This window comes from Sander vitreus, chromosome 21, assembly GCF_031162955.1.
Source record: "Sander vitreus isolate 19-12246 chromosome 21, sanVit1, whole genome shotgun sequence".
In the NCBI taxonomy this organism is placed as follows: Eukaryota; Metazoa; Chordata; class Actinopteri; order Perciformes; family Percidae; genus Sander; species Sander vitreus.
In genome coordinates, this window is record NC_135875.1 from 15,893,761 (window position 1) to 15,915,341 (window position 21,581).

The 21,581-nt window shown below is 42.4% G+C and overlaps 2 protein-coding genes across 2 annotated transcripts; one reads left to right on the forward strand and one right to left on the reverse strand.

The window, feature by feature from the left end:
- The first annotated feature begins 203 nt into the window (after window positions 1-203).
- cox6b1 (cytochrome c oxidase subunit 6B1) lies at window positions 204-2,353 on the forward strand. The gene is made up of 4 exons (XM_078278457.1): window positions 204-318; window positions 1,008-1,121; window positions 1,384-1,484; window positions 2,106-2,353. Exons 2-4 carry the CDS (start codon window positions 1,016-1,018, stop codon window positions 2,157-2,159), a joined length of 261 nt encoding a protein of 86 aa, XP_078134583.1. The 5' UTR covers window positions 204-318; window positions 1,008-1,015; the 3' UTR covers window positions 2,160-2,353.
- Window positions 2,354-2,449: 96 nt separating this feature from the next.
- katnip (katanin interacting protein) lies at window positions 2,450-21,348 on the reverse strand. The gene is made up of 28 exons (XM_078278444.1): window positions 21,247-21,348; window positions 20,535-20,650; window positions 18,637-18,725; window positions 18,175-18,350; window positions 17,626-17,738; window positions 17,411-17,512; window positions 17,106-17,255; window positions 16,611-16,851; window positions 16,217-16,348; window positions 14,715-14,866; window positions 14,341-14,447; window positions 14,031-14,127; window positions 13,714-13,923; window positions 12,837-12,974; window positions 10,919-11,780; window positions 9,603-10,370; window positions 9,297-9,505; window positions 8,916-8,994; window positions 8,649-8,826; window positions 8,309-8,474; window positions 7,551-7,717; window positions 7,390-7,454; window positions 6,361-6,471; window positions 5,816-5,955; window positions 5,629-5,730; window positions 5,351-5,511; window positions 4,247-4,332; window positions 2,450-4,129 (listed from the first exon to the last, which is right to left on the reverse strand). Exons 2-28 carry the CDS (start codon window positions 20,544-20,546, stop codon window positions 4,071-4,073), a joined length of 4,872 nt encoding a protein of 1,623 aa, XP_078134570.1. The 5' UTR covers window positions 20,547-20,650; window positions 21,247-21,348; the 3' UTR covers window positions 2,450-4,070.
- Window positions 21,349-21,581: the final 233 nt, after the last annotated feature.

A 21,581-nucleotide genomic window follows, 5' to 3' on the forward strand; every position in this document is an offset into this window, starting at 1 on the left:
CTGCCTGGAGAAAAGTCGTGTGAGAAACCTAAAACTACACTACAAAACAACACTAACAATATAAAACAACACCACGCTGCTCATGTGGTGTCTTCATCCCGTTTACCTCTCATTAGCCGCACATCACTTAAACAGACCTGTGTGGTTAGTCTGACTCTGAGCTGTGTTGCCTGTCATTTCAATGTGACCTGCGTCCGCCATATCGGTATGATAGGACTGCACGGCTGCAACATGCACACACGCTTATCAGAGGAACGTACACTTTCACCGGGCGGTATAAAAGTTACTCAGAGCTCGAGCCAGCAACTGCTACAAAAGGTAACGCTTATACCTGCATGTCTTTCATTTTTCTTAAAAAAAAAATATTATAATTATCTCTCATACTGGCATGTGGCCACATTTATTTTATAGGCTATGCATTCATTAAGAGAGAATAGTTACCAAGAATAGCTCAGCTGTCTCCTCTGAAAATGATTACTTTCATTTGAGTTGCGGATTTCATCAATTATCAAAATGCTGCATTTTCTTTGTAATATAGCAATTCAATCACCTTGGTCAACTTAAATGAGATTATGACTTGTTTTTATGAACAAGAAACCGAAACTGGGTCATGTTACGAAGTGCTTTTAGGCTTGGTGAACACGGATATTAATAAGCTATCTGCCAATATCGTCATTACCATTATTATGCTATTATTACGCTTGTTTGACCGCATATATAATGTTGTGTTATACTATAGATTTGATGAAAACTCGAAATTTCTAGAAGCACCCCTACATCTCCCCAAAAGATTCCCCTGCTGAGCGTGTAGTCATCGGTGTAGCTTTGATAAGAAGTCAGTCCATACTGTACAGGCTGTCTACACACCTGGGCTACAGCTATAGGTGCATGTATGTACATGTGTCTTTATTTGACGCATGATGGGTCTTTATGCTTGAGATGACCTTTTTGCTTGGTGACAAGGTGACGGAAAAAAAACGTAACCATCAATGGTATTCTCTTGACAGAAGTGAAAATGGCTGAGGACATTCAGGCCAAACTTGAGAAATATCGCACTGCTCCCTTTGATGCCAGATTCCCCAACCAGAACCAGACCAGGAACTGCTGGTCCAACTACCTGGGTAAGACTGCATGTACAGGACAAAGCACTCAACTAATTAAAACCACACATGCTGTGCCATGTAGATATTAAAATGTATTATTGTACCTTTGATTAATGATGTAAAACATGTTTAGTTCAGGTTAAACACATTACAGCTAAGGTCTTTAGACATGTTGACCTGACCTGTGGGCTGGAGATAATCCAGTTTGAGATTTCTTCAGGGGCACTGCCATGACCCTGGATGTTTTTGATATTCATTGTTGTTGTTTCTCTATTAATAGACTATCATCGCTGCCAGAAAGTTCTGGATGCCAAAGGAGTGGACACCACCCCCTGTGACTGGTACAAGAGGGTCTACAAATCACTCTGCCCATTATCCTGGGTAAATATTTTATAAATCAACTTTTTTTACGAGAGAAACCACTGTCTAAAACGACAGTCAAGTTGAATAGTAATGGCAGTAAATATACTCTCCCTTGTATGGGCTGTTTGTTTGTTTAACTTGGGTCAAAAACGTTATCGTTCCCCCACATTCCTGTAAATCTGCTCAGTCCTGAGAATCAAAACATTGTGACAAGTTTTAGTCCAAAATAAGAGATTGGAGATTGACGCTTTAAATAATTCTCAGCCCAATAAACATGCAAGAATGTCCAGCCTATTTGAGTTACTTTTAAAACCAAATCCTGAGTATAATGTCTTCCACATGATATAAAATGGAACAGTTGAATCAGAGATCATATCATTACCACATTTCTTCTAAATTGACTATTTCAATACTTTACACATTATAGTGCATCGCTTGTAGCGTCATTTCCTTTGGTATGTGGGGTAAATCAACACTGAATCGCATAGTACAATTGCCCGTTGTACTTTTAGGTCACACCCCATCAGTGATGTCATAGCAGGTGTTTTGCCTTTGACAGCTCCGACATTACTGATAATGAAAAACAAAAACATGGTCTGTTTATGTCTCAAAATAAGTTCTGTAATGTTGTCCCTTTAGGTCCAGAAATGGGATGACCAGAGAGAAGAGGGGACCTTTCCAGGAAAAATCTGAGTGCCATTTCCAAAGCTGTTAGACTGCAAAGATGTAATCTTCTCAGCTAAATGTTTGTATAAGTGGTGGGAGTCCACGTGGCTCCATCACCACCTTTCCACTACTGATGCTCTGTAACTGAATGGTCATTCCTTACAAATACATGAAATGTAAAGCAGATTCTGCATTAAAGTATCTCAGGATATATTTATGTAGCTCAGTTGTTCCCTATGTTTTTCCTTTACGGTGAGCTGTTCATCCCACCAGTGAGTATTAATAGATATTTTGTGTTAATTCAAAACAGTATGGGGTCTAGTCAGGACATGATCTTTAATCTTTTATATATATATTTGTCATTTTTATTTATTTCAAATAAACCTACATCCAATATACATATTCAATCAAGATTAGAAAAATAATTAAATATTTCAAAAAACTAATGTCACACACAATAATAGCCACCACCCTACAGAGCAGGACTGAGATACAGAGTATTGACCATTGTTGCTCTTGGACACGCTGAAATTAAATACATAAAACTGCATTTCATAACGGTTACTCCTGTCATATGTAAGGAGGATAAAATGGTTTTTCAATGAAGCAGTAAAAACTTTCAAACAAAAGTAACATTTAAAGATGGTAACAGCTAATTTCCCATGCAACAAGTTAGTACAGTAAATATTGAATGAACAGCACAACACCAACTACTACGTATTATAGTGAAGGTAGAGATAGATAAAGATAAATCCCTTTTTCAAGATAATTCTTCTCAATTTGAGGTAAGATTATAGTATTTGCATATTAGAAGTTGCCTGTTACTGAATCTACTCAAAATCTAAACTGGCAAATGTAGATTTTTTTTTAAATTTCCAACCAAATTACTAAAACTTGCTTTACTGGCTCATGACATGTTTGCCTCCAGAAAATCTACCTTATATAGCAACTTCGATAAAGGTCACTTGGATGGCAAACAAGTTGTTGTTTTTTCTATCTGGCGCTAAGCAGAAAAATATACTGACCTAATTCTGTGAAGCCAAATATATATTTTGAATATTCAAGTGTGGAGTCTGAAGCTTTGTGCAGCTTCAAGTTGAAATGTACAAAAGGACCACTGTACTTTTTTCAACTACAAGCGTTTCTACTTTAGCCTTCGATATAAATCTTTCAAAGGTGAAAAGCTCCCTGGAAGCACTTCCCCACGTAAAACCGTTAGGCTTTGAAATATATTAGCCAACAGATATAAATCATTAATAGATATAAATTAGTGTCTGCATAGCATTACAACCGGTTGGTGTACTGGCGGGAGTGTTGGTCAGTTCTCAAACCCATTAGGCAAAGAGCTGACCGTCTAGGCTCATCAGTGGATACAATTCATTAATAACTGTACCACTGGCCACATCCTGATGTGAGAGTGTATTCATGTGGCCTTTTTTTTGTTTTGTTTTTTTAAAGTATTTACACGCCACAAGCAGCATTTAAATATGCAACACAGAAGTCACAAGTAGCAGCCACAGATATAGTGTTTAGTACTAGGCACAATAATAGGGCTGATAAAAATGCAGCCTCACAGGTTTATCCTGGCACTGTGGGAGGGACAACCGGGGCAACCATACAGTATGTGTTCAGTATAACGTGGTGGGGAAAGGGGAGTGATCCAACCATAAAGTGGAATCCTGTGTGTGTGTGTGTGTGTGTGTGTGTGTGTGTGTGTGTGTGTGTGTACAATCCCATTGTTATCTGTTGAAGCTCTGTTCTATGATTGTGGACCATCTGTCAAGTCGCCCTTTCAAACCATGGCTACTTTCGATCTTTGCTTTGCAAACTTGACTTTGCTGAAAATAAGGGAGGTTTTCAAAATTCAGCCACAGTTCCTCTCTTTCAGTTCCGCTCTCTTTGCATGAGCACTGAAGCCACTTCTTCATCATCTGTCTGTCAGTACCTCCTCTTTCCATGTTTCCCACCATCAGTCATGCAGGTTTTAGGCCGAAGAGCTGCATTAAGGGAAAAATAAGCTTTTAGTTAAGAATTAGCACATTCAAATTTGACACTGAAGTTATTTTTTACTGATGATGATTTTCCTATGGAGTCCAGTTGTTCCCTTGACTCACCTGGGTCGGCTGTCTGCTTCTTCTTGTTGTGATGGACTATCTGATTCTCATTGGTCATCTTCACATCCTGGTCCTCCACATAATTACTGCAACACAGTGAAAAAAAGGAAGACACAAGCAGATACATGTAAGCATATTTGTTGCGCCAATTGGAAAACTGGAATAAAAGGAACAACACAGAATGGAGGGCTGACTGATAACAAAGCTTGAAGCCAGTGGGTCCAGGCCTTGAGACCAAGGATGGAGCTAGAGAGGGAACAAGGAGAGAGAGAGGAGGGACCGAGGCATCACAAGTCAAGCGTGTGGTAAGGAGGGTGTGGTGGGATGGCTGGGGGACAACTGAGTGCACTGGGGGAATCTTCAATACAGGGATTGACCACAGGGAGGTGCTGCCGCTGGGCTTTCACAGGCTCTGTTACTCACGGTTGGTGGTGTCTGCTGCCACGAGGGCTGAAGTGGAGAAGAGCACATCTCTGTTCAAAACAACTCACCACTTGGCAATGGGCTTGAATCTAACCTTCTTTGTTTATCCATCAGTTCCTGTTTCAGACTTTAAATTGTATATCAAACGGTCTTGAATTTATTCACAGTAATTCAAAAGGTAGCCTCGCTTTGCCAGACCATCCACACGCTGCGGAGCGGAGGAGGGTCTGGCTAGTCCACACAGCATTCCGGGATGGGAGAAACACGTGCTCTGGTTTATTGGCGTTTCTTTAAACCAATCGCAATCGCCATTGGTGGCGATAAGGTCCGCATGGAGCCGCTGCAAAATAGCCGTGCGAGAGAAACTCAGATTGGACAGATAGTCTAGCTGTCTGGATTTACACTGCAGAGATCTGAGGAGCAGTTAACTATAGTCCTCATAAATCCACCAGAGTTTAAAATTCTAACAAAAAAGAAAGCGGAAGGAAACTCGGCGAAAATACATGCATCCGGCGGAATTTCCTGCGGCACCGGAGCAATCCCGGAAGTGGAACGTCAAGGATATAGGGTTATCAGTTATCTGTCTATAAGACCATTTGGCGCTGAACTTTTCATACAATCAGCAACGAACCCAAAGAAGTCAATCATACTGTATATCTACACCCTAAAAATCCAGGGTACCTGATGACAGTGTTCCTCTCACGGTGTGCAATGTAGGCGTTGTCTGTAAACAGGATGGTGTGGTAGGGCACCACTGGATCACAGGTAGGCAGAATGCCTCGTGCCACATGGCTTACACAGTCCAAGATGCCGTTGTACACCAGGAGGTCGTCGACAAGCAGCTGTATACACACACACACACACACACACACACACACACAGAGAGACATACTGATTGCTGCTTGAGGTCCACATTTAAAAAGAAGTGATTGCTTAGCTCACAGCAGACAAAGGCTTACCCCAAACTCTTTTACTCCTCTTTGTGGTGTCTTTGAGTAGTTCCACAGTTTGATCATGGACACCGTCACTGGCTGATCAAAGATGACGTACACACGATTCACCTATGTGGATACAATCAATACACTTACACAAATGTACTGGAAAACGGAGTGTGTTAACTGAATGCACTCTCTCTCAGATCCTCACCAGTCCAGGGAGCACCGGGGCTAACCACATACATCTTCCATCTTGGGTACTGTTGACTCCATCTATTAATTTGTCTGGAGTCCTCACATCACCGCTCACATTGTCCAGTACGTTCACGCTGTCTGGAAAAGCAGCGATGTCTGGTGGAAATAATGTTGAGGAACAGACACACATTTATACCCATTAATACTTCTTCAACAGCTATTACTAATTTATTGCTGAGCAGCAGATATATGGCCTTTTAATGTGCCTCCTTCCTTTATTTCTCCTCTTCTGTCCCACAAGTAAAGCTACATATTTCATAGATAATATGATTCAAACTGCAAGTGTAGGTATTATCTTAATCTCATGGTATCAGGGTAGGTTTTTAATATCCATAGGTCGTAAAAAAAAAGTCGTAAATGTTTATGTTTATGGATATACACCACAAATTCTTAACTGCGCAAAGTTGAACGATTATATGGATACATTCTAGATGGTGAAGAGAGTTTAGGTTTGTGAAGACAGATGCATGACGGTTGTTGTAAACTCATAAGAAAGGATACTGTTTTCACTGAGAATGATCTTCTCGTGGTTCTGGTCATAAAATTCGAGGCCGTTGAGGCCGATGTAGTACGGGTCTCCCCAGGTTGTTAACAGCTGCAGCTGAAAGATGACTGATGGGTGAAGGTCAAGGAATATACAACATGAAACCTCATGTACAGCAAAAAAAAATAAAAAAATCAGGCCTGGGCTGTGTCCAAAGTCATTCTCTATTTACTATGTAGTGCACTGTCTTTACTATCCACTATTTTATTTGAGTTTCAGTTACACTGTACTTGAAGGTATCTACGATAAGAGTGGCATGACACTGTCATGAACATGTCATAAACATTATAAACAAGTCAAACGTTTATGGCATAACGCTTCTGTCATTCGTTTTGTGTCACGACAGTGTCATATGTTCATGACAGTGTCATGTCACTCTTATGTAGATACTTTTAAGTAAAGTGTTACCTGAGTGTCTAAATTCTGAGTTTGAACTTTATCTCCCTCAAAAATTCCAGTAATGGAAAACAAAAAAAGAAGTGTCCATGAAAGTGTACACTACTTTGACGATGGTTTATTAGTGTCAGAAATCCCAATTTATTGCTCACTATAGAATAACGTAATGAGTGTCTATTAAATGGAGAGTAGTGAATGAGTGATTATTGGACACAGCCTTCATCTTTAACAAACTCTATGTGCCATGAATTAATGATGACACACAGGGGGTGTTATTTGGGCTGGCTGCACCTCCACCTTTGGCATAATAGAAAAATAATCATTAAAGCACCACTGGGCCAGCCGTGACTGTTACACAAAACATGGCTGCATATAGAATATTAAAGTATTACCACATATGTTAGTGATATGAACTGACATTTTATAGACCAAACAATTAATTAATTATTAAGAAGAAGAAAAAAATGTTTTCATTTGCAATGAAGAGTCTGGACAGTCAGTCCGATTTTCCAGCAGTTTGAACAAATCCAAAGATTCAACAATATGACAATATTGCACAGTGGCAATAAACACAAAGCATGTCAGGATACATCCACAAGGCATGATGGGAGCTTCATAGTCCATGCTGGCCTGTTCTTGTTTCTTGAAGGTTCCTCTGAATTAGACACAACAACATTATTAATTAGTGAATGCAGTTTTCAAACTCTCTCATTAAATAGCAATATATGCAACTTAAATGCCTGGCACCTACTTGTGGTAGTCCACTGCACTCTTGTTGGCGGTGGGCATCTGGAGAAAGTCTAGGAAGAGGATCTCCTGGGCAAAGTCAAAGTGACAGTTGCCTGGTCCTTTCCTGATCAGGAATCCCTCCAATGGGGAGATTGCAACATCATCCATGAACAAATGGATCACCTTCACCTGAACCAACGATGGGGAAATGTGTATGTTTTATGTGTTGCTTGAAATCTCCTGCATAGAACCTTTCATGTTAAATGTAAAAACTAATCCACGCCCTCTGGCTCCACCTGAAGCAACTGACACTGCAATGTAATGTATCATATTTAGCTGTTTCACAGTGTACAGTATTATATTGTTTGATGTACACTACCGGTCAAAAGTTTGGGGTCACTTAGAAATTTCCATTCCACTCCATTATAGACAGAATACCAGCTGATCTGAGTGGGTGGCTGATCTTTAATGCAATATCTACATTGCCCATTATCAGCAACCGTTCATCCAATGTTCCAAAGGCCCATTCTGTTTACTAATCTGATATCATTTTAAAAGGCTAATTGAGAAAACATTGGAGAACCCTTTTGCAATTATGTAAGCACATAATGTAAGTGGTACGGAATGTGAGTGGAACGGAAATTTCTAAGTGACCCGAAACTTTGAACCGGTAGTGTATACGGTTTACTATCATAATTTTTAGATAACTTGCATTTGTCTCTTGTAACAACTGCTACGTCACAGCAAATACTGGTTGAGCCTGACAGAAACGTGTCTCACCCCTCTGTAAGAGTCCTCAGGGGACTTGTTGTAGTTCCAGATACGGAGTCCAGCGATGGTCTGGGCCTTGTTGAACGTTATGTTCAAGATGTGGGGCTCTCCATAGGAGAAAGGGATCAGCCACATGTGCTGGTCATCAGTGGTAATGTTGTGGCCATCTATAAGCCTGGGTAATGAAAACAGACACTGAAGACTCCACCAGACGTAGTAGAAATGTATATGCAGAAAGTAGAGTGAGGAAAAAGGATGATTCTCAAAAATGAAAGTTATTCTACTACATCTACTGCAAAAAAAAAATTCTGTGTTTTTCAACATGCTCAGCATATAGTTTCAGACGTACTTATCAAGTGTGCGCAGGTCGTATTCGTACTCAGGCAGGTCATTGAGGTCCCCTGGTGAGGCAGCCATCATACTGAGGTCTAAAGGTAAACTCTCTCCATCCTTCCCCACCACCTCCAATCCTGTCAGGCCCATGTAGTGGGAGTCCCCCCAAGTCAACACCAGCTCTAGTCTAAGGCCTGGAGTGGAGGGAGACCGTTATTGTAAGTATCTAAACAACAAACAGAGAACTGATTATGTGACGACAGAATGCTGATTATCTACTCACAATTTCCAGTGTACATCCCAGGAATATGCTCCATGTTCTCCTCAGACTGGCTCACAGTGGGGTTGAGGTGAAGTTTCAACTAAGACAACATGTGAACACATTAAAACCATAATTGTGTTACACTGTCCTGTTGATGGTGTGATGAATAATTTACTCTTGATGCCTGTTGCGCTGCCAGTAAGGTGCTGTCTGTGCTTTCTACACAATTAATCCTCATTTATTTTGCTGAGCAGATGGTTTGAATGTTCTGGGTCTTTGTTTAGTCATCACTGTCACAGTTGGGAATAAGGTGCCTAAATAACTTTGACGTTTAACATTAAAGAAGTAGATAAAAAAACATTCGGAAAACCTGTTCCCACTGCTGAAAAGACCTGTACTTACTTTGAGGTCTTCCTCTCGGAAGCCAGCCTGTGTGAAGGGTCTTTCCTCTCCTTCTCCATCAGCAGTGCGTGGCCTCTGCAGCTCCTCCTCAGCCACCAGGCTCTCGGGACCCTCACTTTCACCGAGGAAGGTTTCATCATAACGAGACATAGCCTCCAGGATCTCATCATCAGTGGTGAACAGGATAGTGTCACCAAATTGGTCCAACTCTGAAGTGACAGCAAAGTGAGAAAAAAAGGAAAACTTGATCAAAAGTAACACACAAAAAGAGTATTAAAAACTTGTAAGGCTGTTCTGTTCAGCTACCTCCAGACTGGGTCCCAGATGCCTTGGCAATCTCGCCCCTGAAGATGCACCTTCCATCCAGCAGCATTTCCACCTCCTTCACCCCTCGGAAGGAGTGAATGCGTGACTTGTTGTAGTTCCACACACGGATCATGGCCACTTGGTAGGGAGCTCCAAAGTCCAGAAAGATGGTGTGGCTACAACCAGGGGTGAAAGGTGCTAGCCAAAGATGCATGTCATCCTGGGTACGATTAACGCCATCAATCAAGTTGGTGACCACGCGTGGATCTTTGCCGTACGCAGGCAGAATGTTGATGTCTGGAGGTTCGGCAAGGATGTGAGCAGGTCGTAGGGGCTCTCCACTGGAACTAAACACCTCAAGGCCGTTGAGGCCCACGTAGTGCCGATCGCCCCAGGTGGACAGGATGTTGATGACCAGCCTTTGGCCCTGCGGCAGCACAGGGATCTCAAACTCGTCCTCCCGCTCCATGGATGGATCATCGTCAGGGACTTCACACAGTGCCCCCTGAGTGGTGACGGAGGAATGCGGGCTCCTGGGTGCTGTGGAAGGGTTGACTGGAACTGTGGTTGGACCACGGCCCTGGCGCTGGAGGAACTCATCAAAGATGTCACCTTCGAAGCCCATGTTGGAGATGCGTCCACGCTGGCATTGGTTGAACTTAGTGAGAGAGTCCCAGGACTCCTTGAGGGTGTCATCCTGTTGGCTGTGCAGCTGGGCCAGAGGGGTGCACTGCCTCCTGCTTGTGTTCACCAATGGCATCGGCTCCTCTGGAGAATACACAAAGATTAGCTAATAATTACTAACAAGCCCCAGGAAATCTTTCCATGACTGTAAACTGCCTTTACATTTATCATCAAACATGCCATACACTAAACATCTCATCTCTGTCTAGATATTCATTCAAATAATGAGCCCTTTTCAAATAAGACCATATTTAACAGTTCCCTTGTTTTAAAATGTGTTCACAGGCAAGAGAAAGATGTGAAAACACACATGTACAGTATCTTTGGGATGTACATTGCTTGTACTTGCGCAAGTCACAAACAACCCTTAAATCAAGTGGTTTATTTATTTGTAGTCTGGGAGATTGCGAGATTAAAATGGAAGCGGCAGTCAGCTTTGTAACACAAAGCCCAACAATCCGCCCCTTTCCACAATCTTATTTAAATCATTTGAAAGACATTTGTAGAGCTTGTGGGTAGCCTGATTCCTTAATAATATGTGAAATACAGCACAAATGAAATCACAAGGGTGAAATAATCATATATAAAAGTGTCCCTTTGTGTTTAGGTATCATAACTTTAGACATTTCTACCTGTGTTTGAAAGTGCAGTAGCTCTAAGGTGCTGCTCCTCTGTCTGCCTGGCAATGGCTGCAGTGTTTCGAAATGAGCTCCTGCGTCCACTGATGGGCCTGTCTTGGGCTTGCTCCGCAAGCTCCTCCAGCAGGTCGCAGCTTAGGTCCAAAGAGTCAGCCTTCCACTGATCCCCGTTCACTGTCCTCTCCATCCCCCTACACACTCTGCCTGGGTTACACGGCAGCTCCGGGAGCATTGAAGAGGACGAGGCTGACGGAGATTTGGGCTCTGCAGAGTGCTGAGGCACCAGCCACCGGGGCCTCTCCCTGCTGGCTTCGCAGCCCTCTGGAGCTCCTCTGCTCAGGGGCTGCAGCCACTGGGGGGCCACCCGTGAGGAGGACGGCTGGGTGGTGACCGTCTGCTCCATGGTCGCAGGCTGCTCCACCTGCTGCCGGAGAGAGAGGGGCTCCTCCGAAGCAGACAGGTCAAAAGAGTTTCTTTGTGTGGTGGAGCGAAGAGCGGAGGATGAAACCCCCGCTGATGAAGGAGTGATGGGTGGTAGCAATGTATTGGGTTTTTCCTGCATGTCTATCATAGCCTGGCCTGCATCTGATGGCTGCGGATTCCAACTGTGGTGGTGCTGGGTGTTGCTGCCCTCCCCACCCTTTTCGTCCTCATGGCGCTGGGGGCTGGCACCCCGTAGATTGTGTCCTGAAGAAACAGGGCTGGAAAACAAGGAGTCTGAAACCTGGAAATCCTGGAGGTCAATTGTGGTGCTATAGTCAAAGACGTGGTTGCCGCAGCCCTTCTCCAGCTCACCTTCAAACACCAATGTGCTGTTAAGGTACAGCTTTATATGCCGCGCACCAATGTCAAGATCCTAAAAAAGAAACAGAGCTTTAATTTACCTGAATAGGTGGTGGTGATGGCGCAGTGGATATGACACATGCCTTTGGTGTGGGAGATCTGGGTTCGATTCCCACTGCGATACATCACCCAATAACTTAACCCCTAGTTGCTCCAGAGGCGTTCAACCTCTGATATATAGCAATTGTAAGTCGCTTTGGATAAAAGCGTCAGCTAATGAATATACAGTCAGGTTACAAGCTACAAAATGCCCAATTATTTAAGATTTTAACATCTACACAAAATTGATTTTACATATTTAAGTAAAGATATAAAATGCAAATGAATCAAAAGGAAAGGATTTGGGGTTAAACTGTTATCACAGGAAAACATTTAGCATTTCATATGATGTAATATTTTGAGTAAATAATGAAGGAAAGCTGCAATCCCAAAAAGTATAGTTTTACCTATTTCTCATATGAAGAGTAAGCGCTGTCCAAGCTAGCAGTAATTAGCGCTCTCACAGATATAAAGCCATGGCTGCCATGAGGAAATGGCTAAAGCCCAACTCAAATCTGCTCGATCGTCTAGACAGTAAACTACTTTAAACCCAGGTAAAGCTCAGACTTGTTCCCCACCGACAGCTCCTTACCTTTCAGGTTCAAGACATCAAGTAACTCTAGATAGCTGTAGTAACACAGAAAGAGATACAATGGGGCCTTTGTACCCTTCTATGAACAGCAGTGAGGTTGAGAGGCAGAAACCCACATTTCCCCAACACTAATCCTCTGGGGCTAATCTCTCACTGTTCCACATTTCTGACTGGCAACTCAGCCAGCCAATGCTAAAAGAGAACCACTTCCCTGACGGCCCCACACCAATACACCACCGTATTATAGTGACAACACACAAGCATGATGGATTATAAGCTCTAGTGCTCCAGACAGCTAAATGAATAATCTCTGAACTGGAGAGAGGGGTAAATCAAATGATGTGTGAAACAGATTGCGCTTGTGTTGAACAAATGGTATCTAACAACTCAATTTATTATAAACTGTATTACACATATATATAAAAAAAAAAAACATACATTGAGGCTTGTGTTGTAGTTCCAGATTTTGATGCGAGATATTCCAAAGTCTGGGGAGCGCTCCGTGTTCCTGATGATGAAGTAGAGCTGGATGGGAGGGTGGAACAAACACGTCCACATGTGACGCTCTTTGGTGGTCTGTAAACCAAAGAAAACGGACAAAAATCTGTATCGTGTTTATATACACACACATTACTTCACAAATGTCAAGAACTACCATGTAATCGGCCTTTTACACAACAGACGGGTGTAAAATGATGGCTGCTTCCCATTTATGTGTTCAAGCTTCAGAGCCCTGTTGTTGTGCATGCTTGTTTATTGTAATGGCCTACTGGGACAAGAATGTGGAGCAGAGCCATAATTATTAATTAATGATCTTTTCCTGCTATAAGTCACACTGAGAAGTCACGATGTATTGTCTGCTGTGAAAAAAAGTCCACTGTACTTTTAATTTTATCCAAAAGATAATTTCAGTGTTCATACGCATTTTAACCAACACTTTTTCATGACTTTTTGGCAAATTTCCATGACTATGTATTCCTGAAAATGTCAGTCGACATTATACAATAAGAATACAAATCTGTGTTAAAGTTTACCCTCAGAAGTTTAACAATAAAATGAATGACAATTTATGTGGTTCATAGTGGGATTCGTAATATCGCGCCCTGAGGTTAGGACGACGTGAAATACATTTATACCACATATTATTATGCGGTGTTAAAAAAAAAAAAATCCATGACTGTTCCAAAACTTTCTGGGTATTTTTATGTTTCCAAAACCTATCCAGGCCTGGAATTTGCATTTTTTAAATTCCATAACTTTTTTTCAAAACGTATGAACCCTGTAATTTGCAAATGTGATGACGATGGAGGCTCACCTTCACCTTTCCGTTGACAAGCGCCCCCAGATTCCCGGGGTAGTCAGCGTTCCTGATGTCTATGTCATGTGGAGACACATACACCTTCTTGTTTCTGAGGCAGAAGAACTGCAACTCAGTGAGCCCAACCTGCAAAGCGTTCCCCCAGTTTGACAGGATCTCCATGGTAACATATAATGTTGGGGTGACATCGGCCGAGGACAGCTTTCTCTGCAATGAAAACACAAAACAAGTGCTTCTGTACACTTATGTCTCCATCACACCGAGCACTGTTCTGATTATTCATTCTGAACTGCGAGACGGTGTTACTGACTCACCGGCTGCTTGCTATAGTCGGTTTTGACACTCTGAGGAATGTTGCATCTGGGTCCTGCTTCAAGTTTCTCCAAGGCTTTCAGCAGTTTCTGTTGTTGCCTGAACAGAAGGATGACATCCTCAGCTCTGCTGCTTTGTCTATGATGCCCGACCTTTATGTTAATGGTGAGGGATGGCTAAGCACTGTGGTGGCTATGCTGATAAATAATTCTTCAAGATCAGAGCATACACACCATACATTTCTGTTTTATAAAACACCATTGTGTTTGTTCTGACACTAAAGGATGTATGTGCCATATTCTGTCAGCATACCCGGGGCCCATAAGCGTGATTCTCTGCATGGCCACGGTGACACCGTTCCCATCCTTGTCATGGCTGTTGTGGTGCACGAAGCCATTCATCATGTGGTGTCCCCTGCCCTGGATAAAGAGGAAGCAAAATAGAAGAGTCAGAGATACATACATAAGCTTAAGGGGTTTATTACTTAACACTATCCCTGTTATGACTGTATAACAGTACATGTGTAGAGAATTATGGGAGAGCAGTGAAAAGAAATATCAGGTCGTAATAGAATAGTTACTCTAGGTGGCATAAAAACAACTGTTAACAGTGAAGAAAAAGGTTTTTAATAAGTAGTGGGTAGGGGTGGGATGTGTATGTACAGGCGGCATGTGGGGCAGGCAGACCGTGTTGCGGTTGAAGCGCTCAGGGCTCCGCACAGGGTCGTTTTCTCTCTGGATGGCCTGGCGCACCCTACGTGCCATCTCGTCTGAGTCTCGCTCCTCAAAAGAGGCCTTTCTGGCTGCTGACAGGGGCCTCTGCACCCGACTCCTTGGCCCTTAAGCAAGAAGCACACATCTTTCAAACAACAATCACGCACCATGCTGTCTATGGCGCTTACCCACTACTAGTACCAGCTCTACTCGGCTCGGCCGCGGTGCCCCGTCCTCCTTTTTCCATTGCAGATTTAGTACTGCCTCATGCGTGAGGCGAGCGTGGCTGGTCGTCATAGCGACACCGCAGGAAACTGCCGTGACCTAACGCGACACACACACAGAACGTCAAAGGTGTGTTGATTTTGATTTTCGCCATGTGGCTGTTTGCCACAGCCAGAAGACACATTTTGTTTCAAAAGAAGCTGGAGGAAGCAAAAAAGACACAGCTGGCTAAACTATTTAAAAATGGCGGTATTGTTCAGGAAACCCCCGTCTGTCGCTAGATATTGTTGTGGAAGTTTTCGTTGCAGCAGGTGTTAGAGGTTTTGGAAGGAAATAGAATTTGTGAAACAAAATAAAGACAGTCAAAGACTAAACCAAGTTAGGTTTTTGTATTTTATTATAAACTTGCAAGTTTACAAGGAAGCACACAGTTCACAAAAGGCACGCAGCGCTTAAGTGAAAGGTCTGTTCCACGAATAAGAAAAAGCACACCGTATATATGCATCTCCAGTGAGATAGAAAGACATGCCACCCCTTTCTAAACATGACTCAACATTTCTTACAATCAAACATAGTCAGACTTTCAGGAGCCACTTCACTTCTTCCCCTCTGTACCACTTTCCTACCCGAGGTTTAGACATCCCGTTTATCTCAACTATGTGAGAAGTCTCAACTATCCAGGGAGAAATAACAGATAGTTCAGGGTGACCTTGTAGCCCCTATCTGTTCAGCGTACACGTTACGTTCCCAGACTTTGTGGCTCTTACTTTCAACATGTGAGGAAAAGAAAAAAAAACTCACTTCCAGTATTGTGAGAGAAACAGTAAAAGAAATTATACAAATAATATAGAGAATCATGCTTAAATGTAAATTTGCCATCACAATATGATGACGCAGTGATTAGTGACAATTCTCTCCGACCAATCAGTAATCTGCAGGTTTTCACGTCACCTTTGGTATCGCCTCAGCTCGCTTGGAAACTCGACGAAGGTGATACTAAAAAAAGTACCTGTTGGCAGGTACCAGGGACTTTTTTTTCATAATGGAAAACCAAAAAAAGGCGAGTAGAGTCGAGGCGAGTCGAGCAGGTACCATGTAATGGAAAAACGCCGTAACAGATCCATCTACAGAAACATTTTTAAAAAAGGACCTGTATACAGAGTTTGACTCAAAATAGGAAATCTGATTGTGGACCATATAATATTAAATGTTAAACCATGAATGGATTTTTAAAATATTAAAAGACTTACTCTGACCATCCCAGCTCTCTTTGGAAGGGGGCATATCTAATGTTTTGCTCTTCACCAACATGGGCTTGGAAGGTATAAAGGTGTCAGTGTTTTCTTTCCTTTTTGCAGACAGAGAGCGTTCAATCTTACGACCTGGAATAATGGAGAAAATGAAACAGGAACATTTTCATATTAGGAATATATATTGTGAGTTTATAGGCATTAAAGAGCCAAGGGCAGGCTAACACAAAACTTGAGCTGTGCACAGACAGCTAATGTATTTGCCTATTCTCCATGTGTACAGGTCAGTGCTGATGAAGCAGATAAGCAGGAGATGGAGCCACTCTGGGCAAATTAAGACTTGCCCTAAAAATCAATAACAAATTTACATATGACGGTGGATGCTGAAGCCTACCTTTAGTTGAGGGTCCAAAGTCCAGGACAACAAGGTTTGCCGAGTCAAAACGGCATTGGGAGCTGCTGGGCCGAGGGTTGGAGGAGGACTTGGAGGACGAAACAGGCAGCCCCAGTTCGTCCAGACTCTCAGTGCTCTCCTCCCTCTCGATCTGCTCCTCCACCCACTCCTCGTCCGACTCCTCCCCCGCCGAGCCGCGGTTGCTTCGCCGCATGCTAACCTCCAGGCTGCGTCGCAGAACCTAGTTTACAAAAGGTCAGCGTTTACGCATGCATCCATGCACAGTTGCACACAGTCATCAGTGTAAACACTCACAGGCGCAAACGTACACACATGCATGCTGACCTTTTAAGCATTCCCTTGATATGTGTGACTACCACTGAAAAAAACTTCATAAATTAACCCAGAGCAGGAAACAAATGTAGATGATTCCGTGCATCTAACGCCACCTTGACAATGATGAAACAAAACAGTGTACATATTTCTTCTGCTCACCTTCACTTCCTCAAGGTTGAGAAGTACCTTCTCATTGTACTCCTGATTTGCTTGGCCTCCTTGGCTCTCATGCCTGGAGCTGAAGGAGCGCGACACCTTGCAGGTGTTCCTTGGGGAGCAGGGACTACGATGCGAGCGCGGACTGGAGCTCTGCATGAAACATGGTGATTGGATAGAAGGGAAATGGCAGAGATGGAGAGATGCTAAGTAGTACAGACAGCTGCATCTGACACATAGCCCCTCCCCTAAAAAAAACAAAAACACCCACACACATTCTAGTAGGCATTGTTATGTCTTCACTCTACCTCCATGTCTACACTTTCAGAAGGCTCAAAATCCTCAGAGTAGCGTTTTTCTGGGGAGATCTGCAAACTTGGTCCTTCCTCTGTTCGAATTCTGACAGAATCCTGGCAACATGTCAAAAGAGGAAATATTTAACATGTGTACTTTCACAGGAAAATATTTATTTTGATGCATCACAATCAAGGATTACATATATTAAGTAAACAGAAGCCTCTACCTGCACCCATTCTTTCCTCTGGACCTTTCCTGGGGCAGTGTGGTTCCTCTTCCTGGGGGTCTGCTCCAGATTATGGCTGTCTTCAGTTAACTGGTGGGCGCTTCGACAGACATCTGCCGATGAGTAACAGCACAGAGAGGAACATGAGCAGCTTGCAGCTGACTATTGCCTCAGAGGAAAAGGAACAAGCAGTCACATACGCAGATGGTCCACAGTACATAAAGAAATAACAAAAAACTGGCTGCCAGCTACAACTGTCACTATCATTTATTCACTGGGACTGGGCATGGGATCATACCATGCAAACTACAAGCTGAGGAGTGGTGGCTATTAGCTTGTGTTCCATATGGTCTGAAAATGAGAGAAGCAACAAAAACATGTGTAATATGAGTATGAGGTGGCGCCTTCCATTTCAGTGTAAAAATGATAGAATACTCAAAAAAAAATTTCCCTTGCACAATAGAGGTAAGAAATAATGAGATCTTATATAAGACGTTTTACTTTTGAGTGTCTGTAGGTTTATTTTGGTCCAGCAGCAGCATACTGTACCTGCTGTATGTGCCAGCCTCCAAGCAGGTGGGGAGGTGACAGACTTGTGGTTGGAGCTCTTGGGCTGCTTCCTATTGGCTTCAGCATTGGCTCCATTAAGATAAATGGAAAAACCTTGCTCAAGCTGTTCCAACTCAATCTCCCTGGGGTCTTTGACTTTAAGGCGCTTTAGGATCCTGAGGAGAAAAGAAAACTGGTGTCTACCTCTACAATATGAATAAAAATCAGTGTATCTAATGTTCGAATGTTGGCTAAGATCAAGATTTTGGACTCACAGGAGAACACCACCTTTTCAAGCTACTCTAACCTCCATTCTCCCACATTTCACACACTAATTTAGTATATCTCAAAGCAAGTAACCAATCAGTGCTCCTATTAGGCAGCATTGAAAGTCGTGGAGTTGTGTATCTCCTCTGTGAAATCCAATCTGGCTCTCCCCAGCAGCTTGTGCTCATACATCACCTGTTTTTGTGCTGAAGGGCGATTAAATATTCATCCAGAGTGTCGTCCACAGCAGAGGCTAGCTTCTCTCCTTGGCACGTCTTACTCTCCTTAAAGAACACCAGCATTAGTGTGTACACACACACACACACACACACACACACACACACAATGCAGAGTCAGAAAAGCCTACATCAGCTATTTGTCACAATACACCTCATTGTTGCACAAGTACCCACATCACAAAATGTAAGCACAACTTGCTCCTCCAGTCTTAAATAAATAATGCATCAATATGGCACATGCAATGTGTCAAGATGTTCACAGTCCATAGCAGATAGACAAAACACATTTATGTAACTTGCTATGTGGTATAGTAGGGTCTTTGGTGCCAAATGTGCCTGTTCAACCATCTAACAATACAAGAATGGCATCAGGATCAAAAGACGTTCAGTCAGTGCCAGTCCTGAGGTTAAAAATGAGATGTCAAAAAATTGGGAATGTTTTCTTGCTGAAAACATTGTGAAGAACTGAGCATCACTTTAACACGTTTGCAAACCTTTACATTGTTGGAGTCCAGGTGCATCCATCTCTGAACAGTCTAATATTTTTCTGCTGAATAACACACCATTTGTATCATGATGATTTCAGCTGTAGCTGAACAAGATATAGTTTGTGTTGACACGCTGAAACGATGATGATTTTAGGATCATGACAATATTTCATAAACTCTAAAGGCATGCAGACTTTCAATTTTGAGATGAGGTGGCAAAATAGTGACCACAGCAAAAGGCATTGCTGAAAAATATGCACACACTGCGGGAAACTACTGACTCAGCATGGGCCAGGATCCCCGAGGAGTAACTCCAACACTTTTTATAAATCCATGCCATGTCAAATGCATACTCTTCTTTAAAAGGTTGTGCTACCATTTTCTCATTCGGTGTGTGAGCTCAACAGTGGTTACAGAGTGACTGGAACACATAATAAATAAAGCAAGAGTGTAACTTTGGTTTGAGAAATGGGGGTGACACAAAACCATAATTAAGTTGACCACATTGATAAATAATGACAGAAAGAATAGTACTAAACTATGTATAAGAAAATATGTCTTATTTTCTTAAAATAGGGGCCAATCACAGAGACTTATAAATAAAATTAAATTTGAAAGTGCGGGGGACACAAATGGGATTTTGAAAAGTGGGGGGGGAAATAAGGAGAAATAAAGGAGAAGTAAAGCGTAGCCCTTTCAAAGAAACTAGCATTGACAATACATGTCAGAAATCTATCATGTGAATCAACTAGAGAGTGATAAACAACTGACAAATGGTGTTTGAAAGCCAGCTTGCATATTGTAAAAAAATATAAAAAATACATCTACAGTATCACATCATTTAAAATCCCAACAGAGTGGCCTACAATCCTCACAGTATGAATTTAGTTTAGACATTGCTGGACTCCAAATTAAATCATCGTCATTAAAACAGCCAGAAGTCTGCCAACTTCAGTCTTAAAAAAATGTTGGCCCTGACCGATAGGCCTTGACCCTCAGCCAGTGGTAAATTAGACACATACGTGTGTCTTGGAAGGAGCATCAGTTGTCTGCATAACACAGTCACCTATCATGCCATTCCATTTTCATAAATCATCATGCAAGACGAGCAAAGAAATCACAAAGCCCTTACTTAATTTCTACAAGTCAACTATAGGCTACAGCATCTGTCAATGTCAGGAGCAGAAGAGAAGCAAAGGAAATTGAAGGAAGAATAGAGAGTACTTGTTAGTGACAGATAATGGAGAAAACTGTTGATACTATGATATGCATTGTTGCGAATGCACTGAAAATTGTGTCTCGTGTTAAGTAAAATGACAGTGGTGTGAACTCTGGCAGAGCAGATGTAAAAACGATCTTTGCTCACCTCGTTATGCATTGTGTGGCTGCAGGTGATGCTGTTCACATAACCCTATCCCATATTTTGGAGGGCAGATGATTCTCCAAAGATATAACAGAAATTTGTGTTGTGTTGGATTACCACTGCAGAGGGAACACAGATGACAACCCCAAGGTTACATGTGACATAAACCTAAATTACCTTGAATGCGGTTCATTTAAAATGTCGCCCCCACCCACTGGACGACCAGAGAACTAAAACATAATATCCTCTATTTCCAAGCCAAAAGTTAACATATTTAGTATAACAAAAACTCATTTGAGACAGCTTGACGTTACGTTAACCGTTATTCGTGCAATGAGTTGACAGATGTGTGGTAACGTTTGCTAACTGGACTGATTTGTATGGCATTAATAGCCAACACGCTAGAGACATTTCTGACTGGCAACATTAACGTTACACGGCTAACTAAAGCTTTTTGCCAATTTCCAGTACTTTTACGGGTCAACGGTTAATCGCACAAATTAACTCCTGGGCTTAGCTAGCTAGTGACAGAGACAACGTTAGCAAGCAGCCTAGTTAGCATTGACGCTAATAACAAACTGAGAAGCTAGCTAACTAATTAGCGTTAGCATGTATCTAGCTAGTCAACATAAAAATGACACAAAAACAGTCTTTTGCTCTCATATTATCGTACACATTTCACTCTGGTTCTAAAAGATATTAGAAAATCACTTACTGTCCCTGTAAAACAGCACTTTGTTAGCAATTAGCTTTGAATTTTACGAGTTTTCTGTGTTTTCTCATGTGCCCAGTGAGCGGTGTTGGTTGGTAACCAGGATAGCTGTCCACCAATGGGGACATCCACATTGGTGTCAGACACGCCCCCAGCCTGTCCGCCCCCAGCCTGTCCGCCCTCAGCAACTCCGACAGACAGACAGACAGACAGACAGACAGAGACACACACACACACACACACACACACACACACACACACACACACACAGTCATTCAGCATAGCAGAAGATTACAAAGAAATAAGGAGATCCTTGAAGTAAAAGCACACATATTTCC

Coding starts and splice junctions, on each gene's coding strand:
- cox6b1 (XM_078278457.1), top strand. CDS start 1,016: ATGGCTGAGGACATTCAGGCCAAACTTGAGAAATATCGCACTGCTCCC. Junction 1,122..1,383: donor CTGCTGGTCCAACTACCTGG/GTAAGACTGCAT, acceptor CTCTATTAATAG/ACTATCATCGCTGCCAGAAA. Junction 1,485..2,105: donor CACTCTGCCCATTATCCTGG/GTAAATATTTTA, acceptor TTGTCCCTTTAG/GTCCAGAAATGGGATGACCA.
- katnip (XM_078278444.1), bottom strand. Junction 6,472..7,389: donor TCCCATCATGCCTTGTGGAT/GTATCCTGACAT, acceptor TTCACCCATCAG/TCATCTTTCAGCTGCAGCTG. Junction 5,512..5,628: donor GAGGAGTAAAAGAGTTTGGG/GTAAGCCTTTGT, acceptor GTGTGTATACAG/CTGCTTGTCGACGACCTCCT.